This window comes from Peromyscus maniculatus, chromosome 2 (genome assembly GCF_049852395.1).
Source record: "Peromyscus maniculatus bairdii isolate BWxNUB_F1_BW_parent chromosome 2, HU_Pman_BW_mat_3.1, whole genome shotgun sequence".
NCBI classification, from domain to species: domain Eukaryota; kingdom Metazoa; phylum Chordata; class Mammalia; order Rodentia; family Cricetidae; genus Peromyscus; species Peromyscus maniculatus.
The window spans coordinates 145,067,097-145,094,504 of record NC_134853.1 but is presented as its reverse complement, the minus strand read 5'-3'; the positions used below and the strand labels follow the sequence as shown (position 1 = coordinate 145,094,504).

Below are 27,408 nucleotides of genomic sequence, written 5' to 3'. Positions count from 1 at the left end.
CTGTAATGAGATCTGGCACCCTCTTCTGTATACATAATAAATAAATAAATAAATCTTAAAAAAAAAAAAAAAGAAAGAAAAAAGAAAAAAAAAAAAGAATGGGGAAGGGAGAGACAGGAAGAGAGAATTGGAGCCAGGCCTCGTGACACAGGCTTGTAGTCCTGGGATACGGAAGCTGCCGCTGAGTCAAAGGATCAGAAGTTCAAGGACTGCCTGGGCTACAGAGGAGGTATCTGTGGACAGCCTCTCTGAAAAAGATTAAAAGTGAGGCTTCTCGGCATGGCAAGCAAGAGTCCTTGTCACCTGGCCACTCGTGCCCCTTCAGGAACGGCCCTCCCAGTAGCAGGGCGTAGTTCATCCACATCCTCTCCACCTTCGCTCTCCAGTGCCCACTGCCTGGGAATACCTTCTGAGTCACTCAGGTTCAACTTTCAAAACTGCTGAGGTGTCAGCTTCTTGGAAAGGACTCCTTAGCTCTTCCCTTCACCTCTGTGGTAGTCTGAAAGAAAAGGGCCCTCAAAGGGAGTGGCACTATTAGGAGGTGTGGCCTTATTGGATGAAGTGTGTCATTGTTGGGGTGGGCTTTGAGGTCTCTTTTGCTCAAGCTCCCCTCAGTGTGAGTCAATTGACTTCCTGTTGCCTGCAAGATGTAGCACTCAGCTCCAGCACCACATCTGCCCGCATGCCGCCCGGCCATGATGATAATGGACTGAACCTCTGAAACTGTAAGCAAGCCACCTCAATGAAATGTTTTCTCTATAGAGTTGCTCTGGTCACGGTGTCTCTTCACAGCAATAGAATCCCTAACTAAGACAGCCTCGCAGTAAAATGCTTCTTCTCTGGTTCCAGCAGCATGATGCATGAAACCCCCCATCCTTTCCCTGAGCACAAAAATGTGTCTGTTTGATTTTCTCATCAAACTGGACACTGTTCCAGGGCAAGGGCTGTGCTGCACTCCTTGTCATCCTTCTGCCTCATCTAGAGCCAGAGTCCTACTAAATTCTCTAATAATTAACCAGGTGTGCAATCTCCTTCTCAGAGGCAGAAGATCAGGGAGTTTACAGAGTCAACTGCTACCTTTAGGCTTATATTGGACTCCTTGTCTTAGAATTCCAAGGCCAATTAGGTCTGTGCCCCATGTACACATAAGTCTTCAGATCTACCAAGTCTTGTTTGAATAGGTTAATATAGTTCAGTTTCAATCCCATCTGTTGGTTTCAAGGGCATTACGTCTCCTTTGTAGACCTCTACTTTTTGTTGGTTTTAGTTTAATTTTCAAAGCAATCCCCTTATTGTTAATGTGTTATTCAGTCAACAAATAATTTTATACTACATTTATATGCCAAATTTTATACTTGCTTGGGATATCTCACATAAGCAAAAAGGCCATATCCCTGCTCTTAAGAAGATAACTAGCCCGGTGGCGGTGGCGCATGCCTTTAATCCCAGAACTCGGGAGGCAGATGAATCTATGTGAGTTCAAGGCCAGCCTGGTCTACAGAGCAAGTTCCAGGACAGGCTCCAAAGCTACAAAGAGAAACTCTGTCTGAAAAACAAAACAAAACAAAATTTTTTAAAAACTGACTAACTACTGAGGAATTTCCAAGTTCTTAGGGTCATCTCACATTTGTTTCCAAATGATAATCACCAGGTCCAAAATGCTATTCTCAAACTACATAGCAGTAAAATTATACAGAAAAACTCTAACTCAATAGCCCACAAGGAAAGCAGGGCATCTTTTATCAGACAAATCATAACCACTCATGTCTAGCAGTGGACTTCACTACTGAGCCCAATGCAGAAATGAAAAGGAGCCAACTAAATGAAGTCAATGGGCACCCGAGAGCTCTACCAGAGGAGGGTCTACTCCTAAGTGGTACCCAGGAATGGGTGGGAACTATGGAGTTCCCTTATTTTTGGTTATTTTTTTCAGGAAGAATTCATATAATCCACAAGCTAAATGATAACAGAAAAAACAACAACAACAACAAAATATCTTTTATGAGGGAGAAAACTTAAATGCTTAGGTAGAAGTTGAATAAGCACAATTAGATAATTATCAACTCAGGCTACCCAAAACGGGTTCTCATTTTGTTGTTGCATTGTCTGGTAGATTTCCATCTTTATTAAAAAGAAGCCAAAAAGAGAAGGAGGAGGAGAAAGAAGATGAAGAAGTTGAAGTTGTTATCCAAAAGCACTGGAAAATATAGAAGAATAAAAAGAGATCATAATACATAAACATTCAGTTATATATTTTATTTTAGATTTCTATTACGTGATTTTCCCCCCATCTCATACCATTGGTCCTATAGTAAATATGTAGTTGTTTATCTTGCTTTTACCATTTAGTAATATAAAATGTCTCCCCACATCTCATTCTTCTATAGTAGGAAACACTGGATAGTATCTATACTAGTTACGCTGCTGCTGCTGCTGCTCCTGCTGCTGCTGCTGCTGTGATAAACACCATGACCAAAAGCAACTTGGGGAGGAAAGGGTTTATTTCAGCTCACATGTTACAGTCCATTAGTGAGGCAAGCCTAGGCAGCCCAAAGTAGAAACCAAGGAGGAGAGCTGCTTACTTGCTTGCTTCCTCTAGCTTACTCAGCTACCTTTCTTATACAACCCAGGCCCACCTCCCTAGGGATGGCACCACCCACAGTGGGCAGGACCCTCCTATATCAATTAGCAATTTTTAAAAAAATCCTCACTGACTGGCCACAGGCCAAGGTAATTCTTTAGTTGAGGGTCTGTCTTCCTAGGTGATTCTAGTTTTGTGTCAAACTGATCACTGAAAGTAACTAATACAATGTCCATCACATAACTATGCAAAACATTACTGTTATTGGGCAGGCTATAGCAATGTTTCACAGTACAGAATAAACAAGCATTGATGAATGCACTTACAAAAATCATCTAAAGATATACTTAAGATAAACTTATATATGTATATATATATTTACATTTATTTATTTTGTTTGTGCATATGTGTGGGTGCACATGGGCCACAGTGTGTGTGCGAAGGTCAAAGGACACTGTAAGTGCATTCTCTACACCTACCATGCTGGTTCAGTGCTGTCAGGCTTTGTAGAAAGTGCCTGTCTCTCCAGCCCAGTCATCTGTTTTTCTGAGACAAGGCTTCAGTCTGTGGTCAGTCTGGCCTGGAACTCACAGCGATTCTTCTCTTAAGATTATGTTAAACAGCCAGGCGGCGGAGGCGCACGCCTTTAATCCCAGCACTCGGGAGGCAGAGCCAGAGGATCTCTGTGAGTTCAAGGCCAGCTTGGTCTACAGAGTGAGTTCCAGGACAACCAAGGCTACATAGATAGAGACCCTGTCTCAAAACACACACACACACACACACACACACACACACACCAAAAAAAAAAAAAACCCAAAAAAAACAGAAAAACAAACAAAAAACTCCAGAAAACAAAAACAAAAGGACTGCACTATTGTCATGAATCACCATGCCTAGCTCTTGATATATACATACATACATACATACATACATACATACATACATACACACACATACACATTAAAGCAAAGGTCTCACTATGTATCTTTGACAAACTCAGTTTTATTTATGTATGTGTGTGTGATTTGTGTCCAAATGCATACATACATACAGGTGCCCTCAGAGACCAGAAGTTATTGACCACCTGATAGAGGTGCTGGGATCCAAACTCAGATCTTCTGGAAGAGCAACAAATGCTTTTTGTTGTTGTTTTCAAGACAGGGTTTCTCTGTGTAGCCCTGGCTATTCTGGAACTCACTCTGTAGCCCAGGCTAGCCTCAAACTCACAGAGATCCACCTGCCTCCCGAGTGCTGGGATTAAAAGCGTGTGCCACCATGCCCAATGCACAACAAATACCTTTAACCACTAAGCCATCTCTCCAGTCCTCCTAATTCCCCTACCAAAAACAACTCTTTTTTTTTTTTAATTGTATGTGTTCGAGTGTTTTGTCTGCATGTATATATGTGTACCACTTGTATACCTGGTACCCACAGAGGTCAAAAGAGGGCATCAGGTCCCTGGAACTGGAATTACAGATGGTTGTGAGCAACAAACCTGGGTCCTTGGAAGAGTAGCCAGTGCTCTTAACCACCAAGCCATATCTCCAACCCCAAAACTCTTGAAAGGGTAAAAAGTCAAGGGCTATGAACTTTTTAGATCTGATATTTAGGCCAAAATGTTTTCTGTTCAAATTTTCTAGCACTATTTGAGGGCTTAGCTGTACTCTTTCTTCCTTTGCTTTGCAGTGTGGAGTTAAACTCAGTGCCTTTCACACTAGTCAAGTGTTCTACCACCAGCCCAGATCCAAAGCCCCTAGATATTCTCACTTTCATCTTCATCAGGCTAGATTAAAAACAATGTCTTATCTAAATCTGAAATTCCCCCACAACTCTACGCTTAACCAAGTAGAAGTGAAAAACACAGAGACTCGGAATCACTTTTCCCTCCCCTTGTGCTCTGAATCTTTCAAATAACCAGCTTCTTGTCACGGTTCTGGGAAAAACAACAACTTTGGTCCTCCTCCAAGAACCACCTAAGGTCAGACGGCATGGCAGAAGAGAAAAAGGAAACCAACAACAACGAACAAGCTGGGCTAGGGTCTTGCTCCGCCACGTGACTTCTTGCTATGTGACCCTAGTAAACCATTTTGCCTCTCTGGGTCTCGATTTCCTTATTAATACAATGAGCATAAATTATCTATTCCAGGGTTATCATAAAAATTAAACGAGAAGGTATGTAATATGTCTAGAAACCTGGTAGAGGGTTGGTATACTTCCAAAGAAGTGATTTTCCTAATGTGATGGTACTAAATTAATTACTTAATTCAAATTATCTTACATAAAATGATGCCCAGAATTAGTCAACAAAGCTATCATCGTCCATAAAAAATATCTGGGTCAGCTTTCTATCAATTCAGTCTCCACCACTATAATCATGAAATCATCAGCTACCACAGCAAGACAACAAAACCCACAGTCAGTGATACTAAAATTGCTAAGTACAGTAATTACTTGATTCTAAAGATCATGACGACAGAAATCTTCATAGCCGTCAGCGCACAAGCTGAATAGTTAGCCAAAACAGCGGTCTGTACGGCAGCAGGCTGGTCATTGCCCAGAGGAAAGGCTTACTCAAAATCTTTCTTATATTGCTGTTTTCTCACAGTCCATACTTGAAAGGAACCATGTCAACAAAAGAACTCAAGGGGTAAAGACAGAAAGTGGTTTGGTTTGGTTTGATTTGGTTTAGTTTTGAGACAGGGTTTCTCTGTGTAGCTTTGCGCCTTTCCTGGAACTCATTCTGTAGCCCAGGCTGGCTTCAAACTCACATAGATCCAACTGTCTCTGCCTCCTGAGTGCTGGGATCAAAGGCGTGCGCCACCACTGCCGGGCAAGAAAGAGTATTTTGAAATTTGTCTTTTGACATTTAGGCTTCTTGGCACTAACTCCTGACAAAAGGCTCTTAGGTGAAGTAGTCTTGAGGAGGAAAGTATATCAACAAGGTTCCTTCCTATGAAAAACAGCAACAAAACATGCAGAGCCAGGGAGATGCTCAGCCTAGCAAGCCTGACCACCTGAGTCTGATCCTCAGAATCCACACAGAGGCAGACGCAGAGAAGTGGCTCCACACAGCTGTCCTCTGACCTCCACACACACCATCATGGCATGTACACACAGCACCCCCGAAACAAAAATAAATAAACCAACTTGTTACATGAGAGTCCACCAGGCATGGTGGCTCATACCATTAATATTAATACTCAGGAGACAGAGGCAGGCAGATCTTGGTAAGTTTGTAGCCAGCCTGGTCTACATATCCAGCTCCAGGCCAGCCAGGGCTACACAGTAATACCTTGTCTCAAAAACAAAAACAAAAACAAAAACAAAAACAAAAACAAAGTGTGGATTCCTCTAGGAAAGGAAGCAAAGCATCATTTCTTAAGCAGGTATATTCACATAGCATTACACGCTTTTACTAGATACTCGCTCAAGTCAAACTATGAGGCAGCTCTTATATTTCATCAAGGTAAGTCAAGTGAGGTAAGAGGACCATGAGGACAAAGCCAGCCTGGGCTACACAGTGAGAGCCACTTAAAAAATAAGAAACCATTAGGTAATGTGCCCAGGGCCTCAGTCATTACATGACAATGTCCAGCTCCAGGACCCCAATCTACCCAACTCTGAAAGGTTTTGTTTGGTTTGTTTTGGCCATTCTACCTTTATAAAATGACAAAATGAATGCCAATTCTCCCTTATGAGAAAAAAAATCCAATTCATATCTTGATTCCAACACAAAACAAACCCAACAAGCAAACACCCACCAAAACGATGACAGCCCTGTCAGCCGGTGGCTTTTCTGCCTTCTGGAAGGGCTTTAAAACCAACCCAGGAACTCAGGATGAGGACTGTTTTCAAGGCGGGCAGGGCAGAAGAGGTTCAATCTTAACTCTCAAAAGTAATACCTGCTGACAACCACAGAGCGCTGAGACAGAAGAAAGCGTAAAACAGGTACAGGCTTCTCAGCGGCTTCACTGATGTCTGCCAACAATATCCTGGCAAAATCCAGGAAGCAGGACTTGGCTTGACTCCCAGCCTCTTCTCCATGGCCTTCCAGAGAGGCAGAACCAGTACACTAGAAAGACAGAAAGAGAAGAAATTATACGCCAAGTAATTAATAATTGATTCCTGGAAATGCGGAATGCTAGAAAATGTGACAGATCAGGAGAAAGAGAGATTTCAAGTGTGTCTTTCAATGTTCATCCCTGCCAGTAAATTTTCAGCCCGAGCTTTGGCATAGCCTATAATTATCAGTGTAACAACAGAACAAGAGATATAAAATGAATCTGCTGTTCAAGTGAAACATTTTCTATTCCATTATTGTCTAATCTAACAGCAACTCTATGTGACAGCATGGGAGGAAGCACCAACCTGAGAAAGCAGCTTTGATTTTCCACTTCTACTAACTGCTCTGTGACTTTGACCCAAGTACTTGTTATCTACGGAGAGGTTGGACTTCCTCTAACTAATCATGGTTATTCGGTCCAGCCTTGCTACGGTTTTTTTAGTTGATTCTCTTCAGGCACAGCAATTACTGTCCAGTTCGCTGCTATCCCCACCATCATTGTCTCACACCTTCCATTATCTGCCGGATCCAAATCATTTGCAATTCCTGTCTTAAATTCTTGTCCACTCTCCTCATTTAATTCTGGCACTCTGCCTTCTGCTCTGTAATCTAGTGGCTGCAGGACTGAGGGGGTGGGGGAGAGAATGACGCTGATTTCTCCAGAAGTTTCTTCCCTCTTATATAAATTGTGACAACATAGGAGTTGACAAGGTTTGAAAAGCAATTAAAAAATCTGTTGGCTAATCATGGTATCTTATACCTGAAGTCCTAGCTACTTGGAAGGCTAAGGAAGAATTACTTAAATCCAGGACTTCAAGGCCAGCCTAGATAATATAATGAGACACTGTCTAAAAAAATTAAAAATCTTGTGTTGGCAGTGGTGGTGCATGTCTATAATCTCAGCACTTGGGAGGCAGAGGCAAGTGGTGGATCTTTGTGAGTTCAAAGGCCAGCCCGTTTTACAGAGTGAGTTCCAGGACAGCCAAGGCCACACTTGTCTCGGAAAATAAAAAAAAATTAAAAATCTTCTTTCTAAATATGAACTTGACAACCCTAACCCTCACCTCCAGCCAGCATACAGGAAGACCAGAATTGCCTAGAATGGATTTCAATGCCAATGTCAGGAAATGGAGAGACACAAACATACCACTTCAAATTGAGACAATGTCTTTCACTGAGCCATAGGCTCATTCTCTCCTACCTATTCCTATTTCTAGTTTTTCTGTACTTGTACATTAAGGAGCAAGGAGCAGAACAGAGGTGTGTGGCCACAACCACATTCAAAGGATTATGAAATGTAGCCTAAGAAAGTACATTCAGGAACTTTTCCAGCCTCCCAGGATGGAGTGTGGAGTATGTGTGTGAGTGTGTGAGTATGTGGCTCTTACCCAACACATTTCTGCCTACCACAAAAGGATTTGAAACTAAAGGTGACTCAACACCTGTCATCAATATCCCGGCAGGTGGGTGGGAAAAGCAAAAAAGAAATGACTAGGCTTTGAAAACAGGAGTACTAAACACCACTGGACTAGCAAACTCATTAGAAGTGCAGGAGAGAGGCAGAGCTAATTTCATTTGCACTCCCAGCTATTTATTCAGCTGAAACCTACAATTGCCTATGGGCACAAATCACTGCTAGGGTCCAGTTAAAGGCTTGCTGACCAGAGTCAGGAACAACAAAACACCACTAAGATCCAAAGTGTTTGTTATCAAATCAAAGCGTGACAGCCCAGAGAGAGAACACACACCCCCACAACACTTGACAAATGAAAATCTAGAAAAGCTCCCAGCAGTTCTGGCATTTAGGGCGTTACAAGTACACCCGAAATAAAAGCACTCTGCAGCAGCAGCTGTTCTGAGAGAGCAGGGGGTAATGTTTACTTAATACTTCAGGTTGATGGGGGAATGTATCATAGTTCAGTCTGTCAGCTACATACGTGGAACTCCATTTATGTACACAGCGATAAGATATGTTTGAATAACGACAGAGCACGTCTATTCAGCGGGTGTGAGTAATCAAGAATAAAGCTTTAAGGGGGAAAAAAAGTCTTACATATTTGAGAAAGTTACAGAACAGACTGCCATGAATAGCTTTGCTTATATTTGCAGACACTGTTTTCCAAATAGCTGAAAAAATGAACAGATTGTTCCAGGAGGTCGTCTTTCCAATTTGTTCCTAGTTTCCAGTCTGTTAATCACAAGAAAGCGCAAGGCGTGTCGGCCAATGTGCCTCAACAGCATCCATTGTCGGTTGGGCACAACCACCATGAGGTGAGAGCAGGCAAAGCCTTCCTGGAACCCCGCCTGAGATTTCCCACTTTGACTTCCTTCACTTCCCATAGTGCTCCCTGCAGCCGCTGCAGGACCCTCTAAGGGGCATCATTGTCAAAATTCTCAAGGAGGCAGGCTTCGCCAACGTGCCCAACCCCGCCCCCTTTATTCTGTATCAACTTTTTTTTTTTTTCCTTTTCATCTCGATGGGGAGGCAATCAAACATCAGGGACTGCAACGGGGGCGAGGCTGCAGAGGTCGAGGGTGTCGGGACCGCGGCGCCTGGAGCCTGGTCTGCCACCAGGGAATGGAGGGAAGCTGCCTGACCAGGCCTGCGCCCCAAAGCGGGTGTTCAGCTTGGGACTCTGGTACCCTGCAAGGCCAGAAGCAGCTGACTTGCCCTGGCCGGGCCAGGAGCGCCACCTCCGGGTCCCAACACCGGGCCAGGGTACCCCTAGGATCATCGCCCGTCCCGCCTCTGCCCCTCCCGAGCTCATGGTCCTCGGCCTGGCAGCCAGCCGCCCCGGCCACCTACCGGGGCTCAGGGCCACACAGAGGGGTGCCGGCTCTCGGCGGCCTCCGCCTCCTCCCGGTCCATGGGCTCGGGGGCCCCAAACCTTCTCTCCCCTCACGCAGAGGAGGAGAAAGAGAAAGAAGGAAGTGCTGGCTCCCCACCCGGACAGCTCCCTCTTGCCTCAGCCTCCCTGGACAGCGACCGCGGCCGGAAACGCCGCCTCCTCCCACCTCCCGGGGCTCAACCCGGAAACACACTCTTCATGCGGATCCAGCCCGCCCGCCCCCACCCTCTCCGGAAGCGCAATTCCAGCCGCGAGCCCGGGGTGGGAGGAGGGGCAGTGCTGAGGAGAGAACTACGCACAAGCGAGGACGTCCGGGCCCTCAGCCTCTCGCCTCGAGCCCTCGCGGGGCGGCCTGCACCTCGCCTCCTTTGCACGAGCACCCGAGGCCCCAGACTCGGGCAATGCCCACAAGCAAGATGGCCGCACCGGAGGCACCCCCCTACTGCTTAGCGCCCTGCCGCGCCATTGGCCAGAGGGCGGAGTGAGGACAGCGCGGATTGGTCGAGAGAGATGCGGGGGTGGGGGTGGAGCTGTAGCAGCCTGGAGCCAAGAGTGGGCAACGCGGCGTGAGCAGCGGCCCCAGGCTCCCGGAGCATCGCGCCCGTAGAAAGACTTCGCCGCTCGGGGCCGCAGCCTGGTGAGCTCAGCCCCCTTCAAGCCCTCCCCTGCATCTCAGCCGGAGCCTCTCCGAGCCGGCGCTGATCGATGCCGAGACTCCCCGGGGACCCTATCGCGACTCCATCGCGCCATATCGCGACATCATCGTGCCCTGTCGAGACTCCATTTTTGTCACAGCCCCTTTTCAGTATTTATCTATCTATTCTTTAAAAATTTGCCCTATCATATTTGGGGGCTGTTCCCCCCCTTCATGTCGTGATTTCGCTGTGATCTCTCCGTGACATCACCGCGCCATCGTGAAGTGTGATCTCATCGCTGCCCTGTCGTTCGACTTCATCAATGTCGTGTTGTGACCTGGCTGCGGCGGGACAGGTGGTGACCGCCAGGATCCCTTCTCCCCTTCTCATCTCTCCATCACAGCAGCCCCGCTTCGATTATCCGGCTTTTGGAGTCTGTTATCCTGAGAGCTACCTGACCCCCTCCTTCCTTCTCCAGCCAGTGCCGGCACCCACAGGCTGGTAGCAGGATGAGCAGGGAGAGTACAGGGAGCACAAGGGGTTAATGCTGCTGCCGCTGCTACTGCAGCTGCAGCTCCTGCTTCTGCAGCCTTATGCAGCCTCTGCCCGAGGGAGGGAAAAGAGCGAAGGCAAGGAGGCTGCGGGGGCGACTCTGAGCCCTGGCTGGAGAGGTGGGTCCTCAGGGGAGTCTGAAAAGCCTTCTCTGGAGGAGAGCTTGCCTTCTGACTTCTGCTGAAGCCAAACTACTTTCTCTGATGAGGGGAGGGGAAAGGAACCCTAGAATGTCCTTTTCTTCCTTGTCAGCGTGAGTCCGGATAATCGAACTTCACCCGTGTCTGTCCTCCCTGTCTGTCCTCACCACCCACTCCCCACGTGCCTCCTGGAGAGAGATAAAACCCGGTATCGGCGCCAGGGGCTGCCGTACAGTGGGGCCAGCTCCTTCCCACTTCTAGACTGGTGAGGCGAGCTGTCCAACTGAGCAGCAGCGTGCATGATCCTCATTTCCCCACTTTTCTGGAGGTGACCTTGGACCGGGGTCCCTTCATCCTAAAGAATTTGCAGGTCCAGCCTCTTAAAGGGGCTCCCCCAAGGGAGGTCAGTCATGAGGAAGCCACCCTTCCAAATCCACCCTCCCCTCCCTCTGTGCTAATCCCTCCCTACATCCTCCACTTCCACCCCCGCCCCCGCCCCTCCTCTGCAGAGGGATGCTCAGTCCCTCTTGTGTTCACAGTTGGGCAAGGCGGGCATCATGGCCTCGGATTGCGAGCCAGCTCTGAACCAGGCCGAGAGCCGGAACCCCACCCTGGAGCGCTACCTGGGAGCCCTCCGTGAGGCCAAGAGTGACAGCGAGCAGTTTGCAGCCCTGCTGCTGGTAAGGACCTGGCTGATAATTGGAAGGTGGGAGGGCTGGACACGAGGGCCCCCCAAGAATGGGGTCAGCAAGTCCCCAGGGATATCTGAGTGGTGTTAGCAACCTGGAGGCACCAAAAAGGCCCAAGATCTCTCTACCTTTGTACTCTTCTCCCTTGGGAATGGGGAGTGGGGGGGGAGTGGAGGTGATAAGGCTGTGGCACTGTGTCCATGGAGGAGGCTGCCTGGATTTGCTTTCTGGGGCGTCCCAGAGCAGATGGGAGCTGACTCATAGAGTAACAGCAGCAGGTTGTAACTAGTGCAGAGTACTTGAGGGCTGGGGTGGCTTTTCTTGGACCTGAGAGAGTAGCAGGATTAGAAGTAACTAGTGACAGGTTCTAGAAGATGGCCAGAGTGGCCACAGGTCTGTTAAAAGTAAAGGAGCGGTTTGGGTCTTAGTCTGGTAGAGGACCCCGAGCTGGGGACGGCAGAGCAGGAGCTGCAGTGCTGGGGGGGGGGGTGAGTTGGTGTGTGGGGGGTGAAAGGAGGAGGGAGTGCAGCAGTTGCTTGTTTGCCATGGCAACAGGGAGAAGGCTCTGGAGTCAAGGGCTCACACTGCAGCAGAGGAGGTGTTTAGGTGAAATGTAAGGGGAAATGTTTTGACACGCGGAGCAGCGAGACACAGGAGCCATTTCCCGTGAGAAGGTGGCGGAAATGGATCAGAGACTTCTCTGGAGACAAGTAGTTAGGGAAGGACCCTGAATCCGTGGAGGATTTTAAACATTGGGTTCTAACGCCCCTTGCATCGCAGGTGTGGGCGTATGGATTAATGAATTAGACACTGGGTGACCATTTGCCCAAACGACTGGTTAATGGGCACTGGACCTCCTTTCCAGGAGATAGTCATAGATGACAGGGATCCCAGAGGTCATACCTGTCTGTCTCCAAGGAGAAAGGAGGAGCTGGATGAAGTGACCCTAGAATGGATCCCATTGCATAACCCATTGCCGCTAGCCCTCAATGCCCAGGGAACAGGGAAGGGAGAGTCTTTGCTGTGTGTGTCCTTTCCTCCTGCTGATAGTGCGTTACCTCCCACCCACCGTAGGTGACCAAGGCAGTCAAAGCAGGTGACATTGATGCCAAAACTCGACGGCGGATCTTTGATGCCGTTGGCTTCACCTTTCCCAATCGACTCCTGACTTCTAAGGAGGCACCTGATGGCTGCCCTGACCATGTTCTCCGGGCCTTGGGCGTGGCCCTCCTGGCCTGTTTCTGCAGTGACCCTGAGCTAGCCAGCCATCCCCAGGTCCTGAACAAGATCCCCATCCTTAGCACATTCCTCACGGCCCGGGGGGACCCTGATGATGCTGCCCGCCGCTCCATGATTGATGACACCTACCAGTGCCTGACAGCTGTTGCAGGTACACCCCGAGGGCCCCGGCACCTCATTGCTGGTGGCACGGTGTCTGCCCTGTGCCAGGCATACCTGGGGCACGGCTATGGCTTCGACCAGGCCCTGGCCCTCCTGGTGGGGCTGCTGGCTGCTGCAGAGACACAGTGCTGGAAGGAGGCGGAGCCCGACCTGCTGGCTGTGCTTCGAGGCCTCAGTGAGGATTTCCAAAGAGCTGAGGATGCCAGCAAGTTTGAGCTCTGCCAGCTGCTGCCCCTTTTCCTGCCCCCAACAACTGTGCCCCCTGAATGCCACCGGGATCTGCAGGCCGGGCTGGCACGCATCCTAGGGAGCAAGTTGAGCTCCTGGCAGCGCAACCCTGCACTCAAGCTGGCAGCCCGCCTGGCTCATGCCTGCGGCTCCGACTGGATCCCGGTGGGCAGCTCTGGGAGCAAGTTTCTGGCCCTTCTGGTGAATCTGGCATGCGTGGAGGTGCGTCTGGCTCTGGAGGAGACGGGCACAGAGGTGAAAGAAGATGTTGTAACCGCCTGCTATGCCCTCATGGAATTGGGGATCCAGGAGTGTACCCGCTGTGAGCAGTCCCTGCTGAAGGAGCCACAGAAGGTGCAGCTTGTGAGCATTATGAAAGAGGCCATTGGAGCTGTCATTCACTACCTGCTGCAGGTAAGGACCCGCTGGCCCTCCGAGGAGCTGGGAGTGTAATGCAGAGATGGCATACCTTCCCTGCATGCTGGCTGATACCGCAGCAAGCACTCTAGGAGTAGTGTGTGGCCGAGCCTCCTTCCCGCTCCCTCCCTGCCGTGGGCCTCCACACAAGCACCATACCACACACCATATGTGCACTCCGATCACAGCACACACACACACAACACAGTAACCTCCCACTCACATACACTCCCCAGTACACACACTCTACACATCACACACAAAATCGAAGCAGTCTATTCTGCTCACTCTACACCACTGTCTTACATGTAAACATGCCTACATATTTATGTGTCTTTCATGTAAACTTGTAGAATGCCAGAGAAGTGGCAGGGGGCAGGGAGTGGCCTGGTTCCTGCCTCTGTAAAGTTTCGGCTAAATCTGTTTCCCGAATCATCCCATCCACTCTCTGTATTTGAGAGGCCACCTTTTCTGCTCCGTTACGATTCAGGCGTGACTGGTCTCTTTAGTGGCCTGCTTCGGCCTCTGGACCCACCAGCCTTACGCTAAGCTCTGGTCTCCCTTTCTGATTTAACCCACATGGAGGTGACTCCTGACTACTTAATGACAGGTCTCCTCTCCCCCTCAATTCAGAGCCTCTCTAAAGGAATGTTGTTTAGCTGAGGACCCCTGAGGTTCCCCTGGTCCCCTGGCTACCTTAGAGAAGAGAGTTAGGGGTGTGTGCCCTGAGTCTCGGCATCAGGCGTGTTGTCTGAGACCCGCTTAATTCTGTTGTCCACACTGAGGTCCCTCCCATGTTCTGGATTTCAGGTAGAAGTAGACTTGGTGCCTTGGGGGGAGGGGGTTTGTTTTTGTTTTGTTTGTTTGGTTGGTTGGTTTTGGTTTTTCTGTGTAGCCCTGGCCATCCTAGAACTAGCTCTGTATAGACCAGGCTGACCTCAGACTCACAGAGACCCATGCCTTCCAAGTGCTGGGATTAAAGGCATGCGCTACCACTGACAGGCTCTCTTTTTTAAAGTTACGTTTATGTATTTCTTAGGCAGGGTGGAGGGGCAGTGTGTTCGTGCCACAGCACACATGTGGAGGCTGGAAGACAAGTCAGCTCTCTCCTTTCACCGTGAGATTCACACTGAGGTTGTAAAGTGCCTTTACCCACTGAGCCGGCCCGCCGGCCCGCAGTGCCGTCTTGGATGGGGCATTCAGGCCAGGGTTCCCCTCCAGTTGTGTTATTGGCAGGCTGGACAGACAGGGGAGGGTTTCTGGTTTGCGTCATTTCGGTGGGGTCTTGTGACCACAGGTGGGGCCAGAGAAGCAGAAAGAGCCTTTTGTGTTTGCCTCGGTGCGGATCCTGGGTGCCTGGCTGGCTGAGGAGACCTCATCCCTTCGTAAGGAGGTGTGCCAACTGCTGCCCTTCCTCGTCCGCTATGCCAAGACTCTCTATGAGGAGGCTGAGGAGGCCAATGACATTTCGCAGCAGGTGGCTAACTTGGCCATCTCCCCGACTACTCCAGGGCCCTCCTGGCCAGGGGATGCTCTCCGGTGAGTTTGTAGTTACGTGTTGTCCAGTCAGACCATTCCAAAGAAAAGGGTTTCCAGGTGCGGTGGCACATGCCTGTAATCCTAGCACTTAAGAGGCTGAGACGGGGAATATCTGAGAGTTCAAGGCCCAGTTGGACTACGTAGAAAGTATCAGTCTTCCAAGGCTATGTAGACATAGCAAGACCCTGCCCCAAAAAGAGGAAAAAAATAATAAAAAAAAAGACAGGGGTCACCCAGGGACACCCTGTTTCCCATAAACTGGGCTCCCTGACAGGTCATGAACATTCCCTTAGGATTATTTCTTAGTTCTGTTTGGGGCGTCTTCCCACAGAACTCCTGAACTATCAAGTGTCCCTTGCCAATCCCAGAGTTCCTCCTTCCTTCCTTTCTTTTTGTTCTTTTTCTTTTCTTTTTTTCTCTTTTTAAAGCAGGGTCTCATTATGTAGCTCTGGCTGGCCTGGAACTCACTCTGTAGACCAGGCTGACTGTAGCCTCACAGAGACTCCCCTACCTCTGCCTCCTGAGATATGCACCACCATTCCCAGCTGCTCCTCAGATTTTTATTGAAAACAGAACCTAGGTTTTCTGAGCATCTGCTACAAAGTCAGATGTTTTGCTGTATACCTCTCTAGAACAATTTCATTTGGTCCACATAGCAAATCTGACAGAAATCTCACCTACCTTGAAAAAGTAAAAATGGCCAAGCTTGGTGGCTCTCACCTTTAATATCAGCACTCGGGAGGCTGGGGCAGGATTGCTATGAGTCTGAGATCAGCCTATGCCGCAGAATAAGACCCTGCCTCAAAAATTATAAAGGGGAAAATGATGGAAATGAGCCTCAGAGGTTGAGAAGCGCATAGGCAGTCAGGATGCTCTCATCTCTTCCAGTCTCACTTCCTCTGTCTCCACATGCTCAGGCTCCTCCTGCCCGGCTGGTGCCACCTGACCGTGGAAGACGGGCCCCGGGAGATCCTGATCAAGGAAGGGGCCCCGTCACTTCTCTGCAAGTACTTCCTGCAGCAGTGGGAGCTCACATCCCCCGGGCATGATACCTCAGTGCTGCCCGACAGCGTGGAGATCGGCCTGCAGACATGCTGCCACATCTTCCTCAACCTGGTGGTCACTGCTCCAGGCCTGATCAAGTGAGGGGCTTGGGAGAGGCTGGGGAGAGCCAGGGAAGTTGGGGGGACCGCCCGTCACCCCTGTCAACCTTCTGCTTAGTTTCCCTCTGTCTGTGGGCTTCTCTTCGTGTTAGTGTAAGCGGGTTTCAGCATAGACAAAGCCGGTACCACTCGAGGATTTCTGTTCAGAACCCCAGGGAGCCCAGGCATGTCTGTCTGCTCCAGCCGTCCCTCAGCTCAGCTAGTAGGCGGCTGACTAACCCAGATGGCAGGATTGAAAGTCCAAAGTTAACACTTCACCTGCTGCATGAAGTCCTGGCCAGCCCTGGCCCAGTGAAGCTGGAAACCTCAGGTGCCAGGTTTTCCAGAGTCTCGACGGAGTCTCCTGACTCTGCCTGCCCCTCCCTCCGCTCCTTCTCTCCCTAGGCGCGATGCCTGCTTCACATCGCTCATGAACACCCTGATGACGTCACTGCCCTCGCTAGTGCAGCAGCAAGGGAGGCTGCTTCTGGCTGCCAACGTGGCCACCTTGGGCCTCCTGATGGCCCGGCTCCTCAGCACCTCTCCAGGTAAGCCTGGGGACAGAACGCACGAGTGGACTTGCCGTGTTCAGAACCTGAGCCCTCATTTCAGAACGTGGTTTAGCAGAATTTTCTCATTGAGAAGCAGTTTCTACAGTATCGCTCCATTCTCCACCCCCACCCCTCCCCAGTCTCTTCCTTTTAAAGACTTTTAAGGCAAAGTCTGGTGGGTGTTCGGCACAGACCTGTTCAGAGGCACAAGCATAGGTACCTGGAATCCCTGGCAGCCTGGGAACTCTGAATCCCGCGTTTTCAAGGTGGAGCTGCCCCCACCCGGGCCCTGAGTCACAGGACCCAGTTGGCCGCGTTGGGATTTTTACCACTTAGCATCCCACCGCACTCAGTGACGCGCATCGCCGCTGCCCCCTGCACAGCCTCTCCCTGCCCTGCCTCCCTCGGGCTGTGTGCAGGGGGAAGGGCGTCCCCTCCAGCCCCTGACAGCCCTCAGTGTCTCCCACTTTGACCGTGGGTGTCTGCTTGGGTCCCTCTGTCCCCGCCTGTTCCCTGTGCCCCATCTGTCAGGTTGGAGGAACAGAGCAGATGCCTGGGAACAGGGTGTAATGTGCCCATACCCTCAGCTGCCTGTTTTCTGTGTGGGGATCCCAGCAGGGTACCCTACCGAGGAAGGGGAGCATATCTCTAAACTAGGAACCCCTTGCATTTAGCCCCCAAGGAGAGTCACCATGCTATGGATCCAATGCTGGCTCACCCACGCTACCACATTAGTTGAACAGCTTCCTGAAGATCTGAAGAGGGGCTCCTACACCCCTGAAAGGCAGGCAGGTGGGCCAGAGCTGGGTCTCTGCTCACCATCCCCTTTGGCACCCTCTTCTGGCTAGAAGTCAAATTAGTTCCTTCTCAGCCTGGTGAAGGGCGCTGGGCCACCCCTTGCTTGGGTCTCTGCTGTGGAAACCCCGAGGAAGGTTCTTTCTTACCTCTGACATGATGCTTACTCCCACCCCTTGTGCATTTAGAGGTCTTGATGATGCAGTGTACCTAGATTATTTAATTCCCATAACAAATTGCTAAGATTGGCATGAACTGGCCCCATCTTAAAATGAAGAGACTGAGGCCCAGAAAAGTTAAAACACCCAATGTCACACTGTAAGTATCCAAGGTAGGCTTTGAACCTAGGCCATCTGAATCCAGGTGATGCTTCTGTTCTCTGAGCATGTCCACCTGGGAGGGAGTGGGAGGCACTGGTCCAGCGTTGGGCCTGTCTGGTTCATGCCGCTCCCTTCTGCATTCTTTCAGCTCTCCAGGGAACCCCAGCCTCCCGAGGTTTCTTCGCAGCAGCCATCCTCTTTCTGTCACAGTCCCACGTGGCACGGGCCACTCCTGGCTCTGACCAGGCGGTGTTGGCTCTGTCCCCAGACTATGAGGGCATCTGGGCTGACTTGCAAGAGCTCTGGTTCCTGGGCATGCAGGCCTTCACGGGTTGTGTGCCGCTGCTGCCCTGGCTGGCCCCTGCCGCCCTGCGTTCCCGCTGGCCACAGGAATTGCTACAACTGCTAGGTAGTGTGAGCCCCAACTCTGTCAAGCCCGAGATGGTGGCTGCCTACCAGGGTGTGCTGGTGGAATTGGCGCGGGCCAACCGGCTGTGCCGGGAGGCCATGAGGCTGCAAGCAGGTGAAGAAACAGCCAGCCATTACCGCATGGCTGCCTTGGAGCAGTGCCTGTCAGAGCCCTGAGGGGCATCCAGTAGGGATAGACCCAGGGGCGGGCAGCGAGGGAAGGAGGGAGGAGGCATCTTCCCTGAAGCCCCCAAACTGGACCCCTTCTTCAGACTCCCCCTACAAACACCCCAGCTTTCCTGGCTTTTCTGAGGGCTAGGGCATGATGCCCACCTCTCAAGTATAAGGAACTGCATCCTGCCCCCAGCCCCCTTGGGGCAGGGATTGGCTTGGAACAGAGGTTGGCCCCGCCAGGCCGGGGAAGGTTGGAGCAGCCCCCAGAAAGAGGGCAACTAAGTGTCATTATACCCAGTGTCTGGCTCCCTGACAGGAGGGAGGTTCCAGGGTAGGAGCGGGCTGGCAGGCGCTGACTGCCTCAGCCTGTGTGCCCTGCCGGCCAGGGCGTGGCCTCCCCAAGGCTGTGGTGCCCCTTCTGGCTCCCCAAGGTTCGCGCCCTTTAAATCGGCCATTTGGTTCTTGCCTTTGGTCCTCTTGGACAGAGAGCAGGCTCAGGCCATTGACATCGCAGTTCTTCCTTTCAACTTTAGTGACCCAGGGTCCGAGTTGCCCCTATCCTTCCAGGGCAATTTGGAGCAGGCAGTGGGGGGTGGGGAACCTCCTTCCACCTGCCCTTCCTTGAGAGGACCCAAGACCCCTTGGTCCCAGGTCTCTTGAGCTTTTGTGTCGTGTTGCAGCGGAGAGAAGATGGGGTTGGGGTTATTTATTTTGCTTGTCCCTATACCTGCTTGGACACCTGAGCCCCAGATCCCTGTGCCCCTGGTGCCGTCTGGCCTGGCTGGAGCCGGGAACAGGAGGTTGCACCGCCCTAGAATCCGCATGTTTTCCCAGTGATTGCACTCCACCGCCACCGTGGTGCCTGGCTTCAGCTCCTCTGCCCCAGTCCCCGCTAAGACTCCTCTCTGCAGGGAGACGCGCCTGGCGGCTCCAGCAGGAACCACCTTTCTGAACCCTTGGAGACCCGCACACACCTGACCCCCTGCTTCCCCCCTCCCCCCAGCGCGTTCTGTGATCGCCAAGTTCAAAGCTGTGCACATGTGGACACTCAATAAATGTTCATTGGTGATGAGAAGCTGCCTTTGTGGTCTGCACCTGCTCTGCCTTTCAGACTCCGCTCAGCGTGTGTCCTTCTAAATACTTAGCCGGTGTCCTTATTCATCTCGGCCAGGAGCTGGGAAGAGAAGCACCATAGCTCTGGTTTCACCTGCAGGGAAGTCTTAGATACACCCTGCCCTAGTACAACAGGTTCATCAATCCAGCTGTTGACAGGGCTGGGCCTGGTGGGCACTCAGAAGAACTGTCTCTGCAGCAGCCTAGTTCCAGGGACATTGCCAAGTCCTCCAGTTTAAAAAAAAATAGTTAAGCCGGGCCGTGGGGGTGCACGCCTTTAATCCCAGCACTCGTGAGGCAGAGGCAGGTGGATCTCTGTGAGTTCGAGGCCAGCCTGGTCTACAAAGCCAGTTCCAGGAAAGCACAAAGCTACACAGAGAAACCCTGTCTCGAAAAACCAAAAAAAAAAATTATTTAGGGTGTGTGGTTAAGGTGGGGTGCATGTGCCATAGCACTCATGGAGGTCAAAGGACAACTTTGGAGATAGACCTGGAGTCACCAAGCTTATGTAGCAAGTACCTCTACCCACTGAGCCATCTCACAGGCCATGTTCCAGCTTCTAAAGAAATCAGAAATCCTAATTTTTATTTGGAATCCAACTCAAACTTTGGAAACTTTTATTTTCAATGAAGTCACTATTGGCCTAACAAAACATGGAAGCCAAGTGTGGCTTTCAGGCTACCAACGGTTGACCTGTGTTCCATGCCAACTGAGAAGAGGGAGGGCCTGAAAGGGCAGGGGGGAGGCCAGGTACCCTTTGCTATTCCCACCAAAGCTGTCAGGCTGGAGCCAGAGCAGCCCTGGGCCTGTCCTGTGTGGGTCTGTCTTGTGTGGGTCTGTCTGTCCTGTGTGGGTCTGTCTGTCCTGTGTGGGTCTGTCTTGTGTGGGTCTGTCTGTCCTGTGTGGGTCTGTCTGTCCTGTGTGGGTCCGTCTGTCCTGTGTGGTTCTATCTGTCCTGTGTGGGTCTGTCTGTCCTGTGTGGTTCTGTCTGTCCTGTGTGGGTCTGTCTGTCCTGTGTGGGTCTGTCTGCCCTGTGTGGATCTGTCCTGTGTGGGTCTGTCTGTCCTGTGTGGGTCTGTCCTGTGTGCAGGCCCCATCTAGCCTCTCAAGCCTACACCTGTGCACTGAGTACATCCTGTTGCTTACCTGTGGTTGGCTACACAAAGCACAAATACTCATTTGAAAACTGGATTCTCGGGTTGGGGATTTAGCTCAGTGGCAGAGTGCTTGCCTAGCAAACTCAAGGTCCTGGATTTGGTCCTCAGCTCAAAAAAAAAAAAAAGAAAAGAAAAGAAAAGAAAACTGGATTCTCAGGTAAATAGAAGACAAAGTAACCTGCACACAAGTGGGTTACTCTCCAGAAGAAGGATAATGTAACACAAAGGTATTCACAATCACGTCTGTGGAGGTCAAAACAAAGTGTGCCTGGAATCTCGGGCTCCCCAGCCTTGCTGGAGCAAGTCCGGAAAACTAAACACTGGCACTGTAGACCAGGCTGGTCTCAAACTCAGAGATCCTCCTGCCTCTGCCTCCTGAGTGCTGGGATTAAAGGCGTGCGCCACCACTGCCAGGTGATACGCAGCATTTTAAATATGAAATCATGCTGAAGGGACAGGTTTTGGAGCAGATTCAATGGAGTCTGGTTTGTATTTTAGAAAGATGGCTGGAAAAGGAACTGCTGGAGCTGGCTGGGTGTGAAGCATGTCTACAACCCCAGCACTCTGGAGGCTGGAGCAGGAAGGAGATTTGGGAGCCAACTTGGGGTATATGGCAAGTGCGGGAAGAGTGGGTGGGGAAGAGAACAAAGATGGACCACTGAGGCAGGGGGGACTTGGACAGGAGGTAATAAATCTGAGCTAAGCCAGTGAGGATGGTATAGGTGGGAGTTAGGAAATAAGATTTAGAAATTAATCGTGAGTGAAGAAGAAGAAAGAACAGGAAGCCAGAGGTTCTTAAATATGACCATTGTGTTAACTGTGGGACCACTCTGTCATGGAAAACATTAGGAGAGCAACAGGCTTGTGAAGAAACTGTTTGGTAAATGGTTTGCGTTGCTCAGGGAACATCCACGGAGTAGTTCCCTCCCCTAGCCCAGAGCGTGGAAAGAAGTCTGAGGGGGTAACAGACGTGAGAGCTGTCAATATAGAGGTTCTTTAGAATTGTGGGGGTGACAGATTGGGGAAATGAGAAGGGAAGGGCTATAAAGCAGGTGATTACTGCCCATGGTCCTTGCCGAGTTCCTCTCCTGGATACCAAATCCAGCACAGCTTGAGAACACAAGGCAGACTGAGTTCTGTCCTTTGTGAGGCGTGGTGAGAGGGCTCTGGGCCCCCGGGGGTTAGGGCTGAAACTTGCAAAACAGGGCTTGATCCTGGTGCTCCAGCTGAGAGGTTCCCGAGTGTTGAGCTGCAGTGGTAAGCTCCAACCACCAGATGGAGCCTCAGTATCTTGTGCTGGATTTCCCTTCCCAGGGAACATTCCCAGACTGACCCGTTAGAAGGAGGAATGTGGCTCTGTCAACAACGGAGGCCAAAAAGTTTTCTTTTTTTAAAAAAAGGGAGAAGCCAGGCAGTGGTGGCACATGCCTTAATCCCAACATTCAGGAAGCAGAGACAGGCAGATCTCTGTGAGTTCGAGGCCAGCCTGGTCTACAAAGTAAGTTCCAGGACAGCCAGGGATACACAGTGAAACCCTGTCTCAGAGGGGCAGGGGGAGGGAGGAAGGCAGACAGAAAGGAGAAAGGTGAGCCATGTATGTCAAATGAGAGTCCATGTATATTTGAACATACATACTATGTGCCAATTAGTATCCTGTGTTTGTGTCTTATAGATGTATCTGTGCCTGTTGTGTCCCCCCCTCCCCCTCCCCCGTTTCCCCAGGGGAATTTGAATATGTACCTCTGTACACACCCCCAAGCCTCCATCAGAGCACCTGTATCTCAAAGAACAGGCTATAAGAGATTCTCACTTGCATGCTTTACAATGTGAAGAACCCTTGTCCCGGAAGCAGAAGGAACCCACTCAGAAACCCTGGTGTTGCACAGCTCTACTGATCTCCGAAGAATCGGAAGCACATGGGAGAGAGCATGCCTCTCCCCAGAAGAAATAAGCAAAACCAGTCATTGTCAGATGAGCTCCTATATGTAGCTACCCTGGGTCATGTTCCAGTAAAAGCCCTTCCAAAGGGTCCCTTAATAGACCAGGGAAACTGTAACTATCCATTCACTTATTTATTTAATAGGTATTTACTGGCCTCCTGACACACACCAAGAAAAACACTAGATACACTTTTCACTTCTTTTTTTTTTTTAAAGACTCCTTTATTGTTTTGGGGGGGTGAAGGGATGGGAAGGAAGTGTTCTGTCAGCATGTATCTGCGTATATGGGTGCAGTGCCTATGGAGGCCAGAAGAGGGAGTCAGATCACCTGAATTGGAGCTACAGATGTGTTGTTCCTGCCCTGTGGGTACTGGGAATTGAACATGGCTCCTCTGGAAAAGCAGCCAGTGCTCTTAGCCTCTGAGCCATCTCTCCAGCCCCTCCTTTAGACTTCTTGTGAAGTGACTCACAGAGCAGGAAAGGAAAAGTCATCGCAAGTACTGGAATACCAGCTAGTGAGTTTAGTTCCTGGAGTGGGACATGGCCATGGATCCCAGAAGCATTTTCAGAAGGGAAAGGCCATGGTCCAGGCATCAAGTGGCTGAACCGAGTTGGAAGTGAATCACAAGAGTGAGGAACACGCCAGGTGGTGGTGGTGGTGGTGGCGGCGGCGGCGGCGGCGGCGGCGGCGGCGGCGGCGGCGGCGCACGCCTTTGATCTCAGCACTCAGGAGGCAGAGGCAGGCGGCTCTCTGTGAGTTCGAGGCCAGCCTGGTCTACAGAGTGAGATCCAGGACAGGCACCAAAATTACATAGTGAAACTCTGTCTCGAAAAACAAAAAACAAAACAAAACAAAGAGTGAGGAACTCAGGCTACTGTTAGAAGTTTGTTGCCAAGGTCTACACAGTGCAACCCAGGTCACTTTAGGGGTTTTGTTTGTTTGTTTGTTTGAGACAGGGTCTCTCTGTGTAGTCCTGACTGTCCTGGAACTCACCCTGTAGACCAGGCTGGTCTTAGACTCACAGAAATCTGCCTGCCTCTGCCTCCTGAGTGCTAGGATTAAAGGCATGTGCTGCCACCACCTCCCAGCCACTTTAGGGATTATTAAAACAAATTGCTAGAGTCTACTGCAGAGTTGTTGATTCAGTGGATCTGAAGTAGAGTCCCAAAACTGACATTTCAAACGAGTCCTCAAATTCACTGGTGATGATGGTAGGCATTTACAGATTAGAAGTAGAAACACTCAGGCTTTGATGTGGTGTTTCATGCCTGTAATCCCAGCACTTGTGAAGCCAAGGCAGAAAATTCATGAGTTCTAGGCTAGCCTGAGCTACACAGTGACACCCCGTCTCGTAAGGAAAAACAAAACAAAACAAACAATTTTAAAATTTTAAAATTGAAGTATGTGATATTTTTTATGGTGCTACAGAATCCAGGAGGACAAGCAGGTGAGGGTTGGGATGGTGGAAGGGATGTGAGCTCAGCTTCAACTTGGATACTTGGATAGCTGAAGATGTCCTAGGACCCGTGGTTCTCAACCTTCCAAATGCTGCGACCCTTTAATAAGTTCTCAAGTTGTGGTGACCTCCAACCATAAAATTATTTTTGCTGCTATTTCATAACTGTAATTTTTGCTACTGTTATGAATTGTTAATAGGATTATATCTCTAGCAATCTTAGGAGACCCCTGTGAAAGGGTCCAACCCCCTCCCCAAAGGGTCAAGACCCACAGGTTGAGAAACGCTGTCCTAAGGGCTCATCCGATTGGTACCCGCATGTACGGTTTTGGATTTCTAATCAGATTGGCAGACGGGGAGTGGGCACATTTGAGGGTAACAGGGAGACAAATGGTCATTAGACTTGGGAGGGGGATAAACTTGCTCCTGAAGAACGTAGACAGGGGCCTGATCAGATGGCTCAGCAGGTAAAGGCACTTGATACCAAGCTTGATGACCTGAGTTCAATTCCCAGAACCTACATGATGAAAAGAGAGAACTAAATCCTTCAAGTTGTCCTCTGACCTTCACATATGCACATGTGCGCGCGCGCACACACACACACACACACACACACACACACACACACACACACACACACATTTAAATTAATGTAGACAGGAAGTGATAGAAACTGCCCTAAACGTGGACAACCAACATTAAGAGTAGGAATGATCACTGGCATACTCCTTTAATCCCAGCACTCGGGAGGCAAAGGTAGGTGGATCTCTATGAGTTCAAGGCCAGCCTGGTCTACACAGTGAGTTCCAGGTCAGGCTTCGAAAAAACCAAAAGAAGAAGAAAAGGAGAAGGAGGAGGAAGAGGAGGAAGAAGAAGAGGAGAAAACAAAAGGAAAAATGGTCAGAGTAAGAGGGGGTGGTAGCAAGAAAGAGTGAGGGAATCTGAGCAAGCCAGAGACAGCCGGCCCATCCCAAGCCTGTTGGAAGAGCAGAGGGATTGATTCCCCAAGTTGGGTCCAGGCATCATCCTCATCACGGTTTCTGGGCTTTTCCCACAGAAAAAGTCCACCAACTTGTGAGCTATGCACTGACATCTACCTCGGAGACTAATTTCACATGTCCCGTGAGAGAGGTAGAGGTAGAGGATGAGGGAAGCTGCCACAGACTCACAGACATGCATAACACATCCAGAAGCTCCCACCAGATCTTAGCTCTGTCCTGAGGAGGAAGGCTGCGTGGCTGCCCCATCTGCCCCGCCTCTGGGAAGCTCTTAGGGATGAATCCTCGGTGGCCAGCTAGGCTTCAGCCTTCCCTCACAGCTCCCCACCCCTCCCCCTGCCAGGCTGAAAGAAACCCAGTCTGAGCTCTGTACTATAGTCATGTGCGGTCTGGGATACCCACGTGGAACATACATCAGGCAGGTCAACGATCTACCCTCTCCACGGCGCTGCTCTCTCGTCTTTTTCTTCTCTAGAAAGGAACAGAAGAAAACGACGGCTCCTCTCCACCCTCCCTTCCTTGCCGCTACAGAAACAAGAGCTTGGAGAAGAAGCCAGACCTGCCCAGAACTACACAGCCACTCAAGAGCGAGTGCAAGGCAGCCGAGAATAATGATCCTGAGCACAGAAGGAGGCCGGGGAAGGGCCACCTCAGCATCGCCACTGAGCTGGCTGTCCGACATCTAGGCTCTCTGTGCCTTGTCCCTCACCTGAAAATGTGTGTGTGTGGGGGGGGGGGGGGCAGGGACCTGGTGTGTGAGGTAACTCAACCTTCACATTGTGTGGTGAGCATGCAGAGGATTATTTCTCCCTGTTTGTAACCCTGCAAAGAAACCTTCCTTCTGCTTTTTAAATTCTCATTGTCCTCAGCATTTTCCCCACTTGCCTGTCTTTAATCTGATCCCTGCTTCTCAGGACAGAAGGGTTGGATTTGGGGAGAAAAGAAGAGGGATTGGAGGGAGAGATTAGGACATGCTTGACAGACAGACAGCGCCTACCATGGTAACACACTAACACGCAGACGAGGTCACAAGTATAATACTGAACCTCTTCCACCCAGCGTCAGCTACACACTCAACCATTTTCATGTCACAGATTCACAGCCAGCCCAGGCTCCTATGACTTCAGAAACATTTTGGCCCCTTCTGAAGTGGAGCTCAAGCCATACTCTGACTCTTTCTGGCCAGGCCATGTCTCCAATATCCAAGGATCCTGGCTTGGTATTGAGGGTTACCATCTCAGGAAGTCTGGCAGAAACAGGCATCTTCAGAGTGTTTTTGATCCAAAGCCATGAAGGAGAGACTGTAACATAACCTCCTACACACATGCATGCTGATACAAGTGTGCACATGAACTGATGAGCTTGAGTTTGCCCCTCACCGGTGTGTTTCACATTCAGCATTGGGTGGCTGTAGTAAAGACTGATGCCATTTAACAGGGGAGGAAGCTGATGCCAGAAATGAACTCTTTGCTCAAAGTCAAAGTCGAACACATGCATTTATTTATGCATTTATTTTAAAAGATTTGGAAGGGGGTGGCGAGATAGTTTATTGGGTTAAGGCACTGACCATCAAGCCTCAGGCCATGAGTTCGAACCTTTGGACCCACAGGGTGGAAGAAAAGAACCGACTCCTGCAAGTTGTCCTCTGAGCTCCACAAGTGCCCCGTGGCACACATACACACTAAATAAATAAATATAGTAAGCAAATGTAAATAAAAATTGCACCAACCGGAGCGAACGTAGGCCCCTGCATTGCATTCCAGCCTTTGATCGCAGCTGCAAGCTTGGAGCCTAGAAGGAGCTTTCATCAGAAGGGCCCGAATTCATTCACTCCTTACCCCACCGGTTCCCACCAGAGCCACGCCTCCCTTTCGGCGGCCGCTGGGGAAAAGGATGAGATAGGCCATAGCTTGTCCCTTTAATGCGCGCCCCCAGAGGCCCAGCGCGCCCCCGCCACTATAACTAGAGTGCATGGAGCGGGCTGAGCTCAGAGGGAGAAGGGCGGGCGCTGGGCACCCGCTGACCGACTTTTTTCAAGTGTGATCAGCTCCCGTCCATTCCACCTCCATGGACCCACCCTCGGGCGCCCAGCACTGAGGACCCCACACCCGCTGGTCTTCCGGCTGGGTTACACCCAGCTACCAGACGGTGATCCCCTCGGGCTGTGAGGGCTCCGGGCTTGAGTTCTTGCACTGCCGTCGGACGAGGGTTGTGTCGCCGCTGCCACGCCTCGCGCCCCACACTACCCGCCCCATGCTG

The 27,408-nt window shown here is 50.4% G+C and overlaps 2 protein-coding genes across 11 annotated transcripts in view; one reads left to right on the top strand and one right to left on the bottom strand.

The window, feature by feature from the left end:
* Kiaa0319l (KIAA0319 like) overlaps window positions 1-9,895 on the bottom strand; it is a 104,902-nt gene extending 95,007 nt beyond the window's left edge. Inside the window, exons 1-2 of one of the 6 annotated variants that reach the window (XM_016009420.3) lie at window positions 9,793-9,895; window positions 6,484-6,653 (exon numbers count right to left, since the gene is read on the bottom strand). In XM_016009420.3, the coding sequence (XP_015864906.3) occupies window positions 6,484-6,625 (142 nt within the window). In that variant the 5' untranslated portion in view covers window positions 6,626-6,653; window positions 9,793-9,895. The other 5 variants (XM_016009419.3, XM_042271881.2, XM_006991149.4 and 2 more) reach the window with 5 other exon arrangements.
* A 120-nt stretch (window positions 9,896-10,015) lies between these two features.
* On the top strand, window positions 10,016-19,559 carry Ncdn (neurochondrin). 5 transcript variants are annotated; one of them, XM_006991148.4, is made up of 7 exons: window positions 10,016-10,130; window positions 11,360-11,500; window positions 12,584-13,552; window positions 14,853-15,094; window positions 16,012-16,236; window positions 16,642-16,784; window positions 18,051-19,559. In XM_006991148.4, the coding sequence occupies exons 2-7, from the start codon at window positions 11,378-11,380 to the stop codon at window positions 18,485-18,487; spliced, it is 2,139 nt and encodes a 712-aa protein (XP_006991210.1). In that variant the 5' UTR covers window positions 10,016-10,130; window positions 11,360-11,377; the 3' UTR covers window positions 18,488-19,559. The 5 variants fall into 5 exon arrangements, with proteins under 5 accessions (XP_006991210.1, XP_076421194.1, XP_006991209.1 ...); XM_076565079.1 differs by having other exon boundaries at window positions 10,026-10,799; XM_006991147.4 differs by having other exon boundaries at window positions 10,036-10,483.
* The last annotated feature ends 7,849 nt before the right edge of the window (window positions 19,560-27,408 follow it).

Excerpts from the sequence above, each read along its gene's own strand:
- Ncdn (XM_006991147.4), top strand. The coding sequence starts at position 10,451 with ATGTCGTGTTGTGACCTGGCTGCGGCGGGACAG. Across the intron at positions 13,553-14,852 it reads TCATTCACTACCTGCTGCAG|GTGGGGCCAGAGAAGCAGAA; the intron begins GTAAGGACCCGC and ends TTGTGACCACAG. Across the intron at positions 15,095-16,011 it reads TGGCCAGGGGATGCTCTCCG|GCTCCTCCTGCCCGGCTGGT; the intron begins GTGAGTTTGTAG and ends CCACATGCTCAG.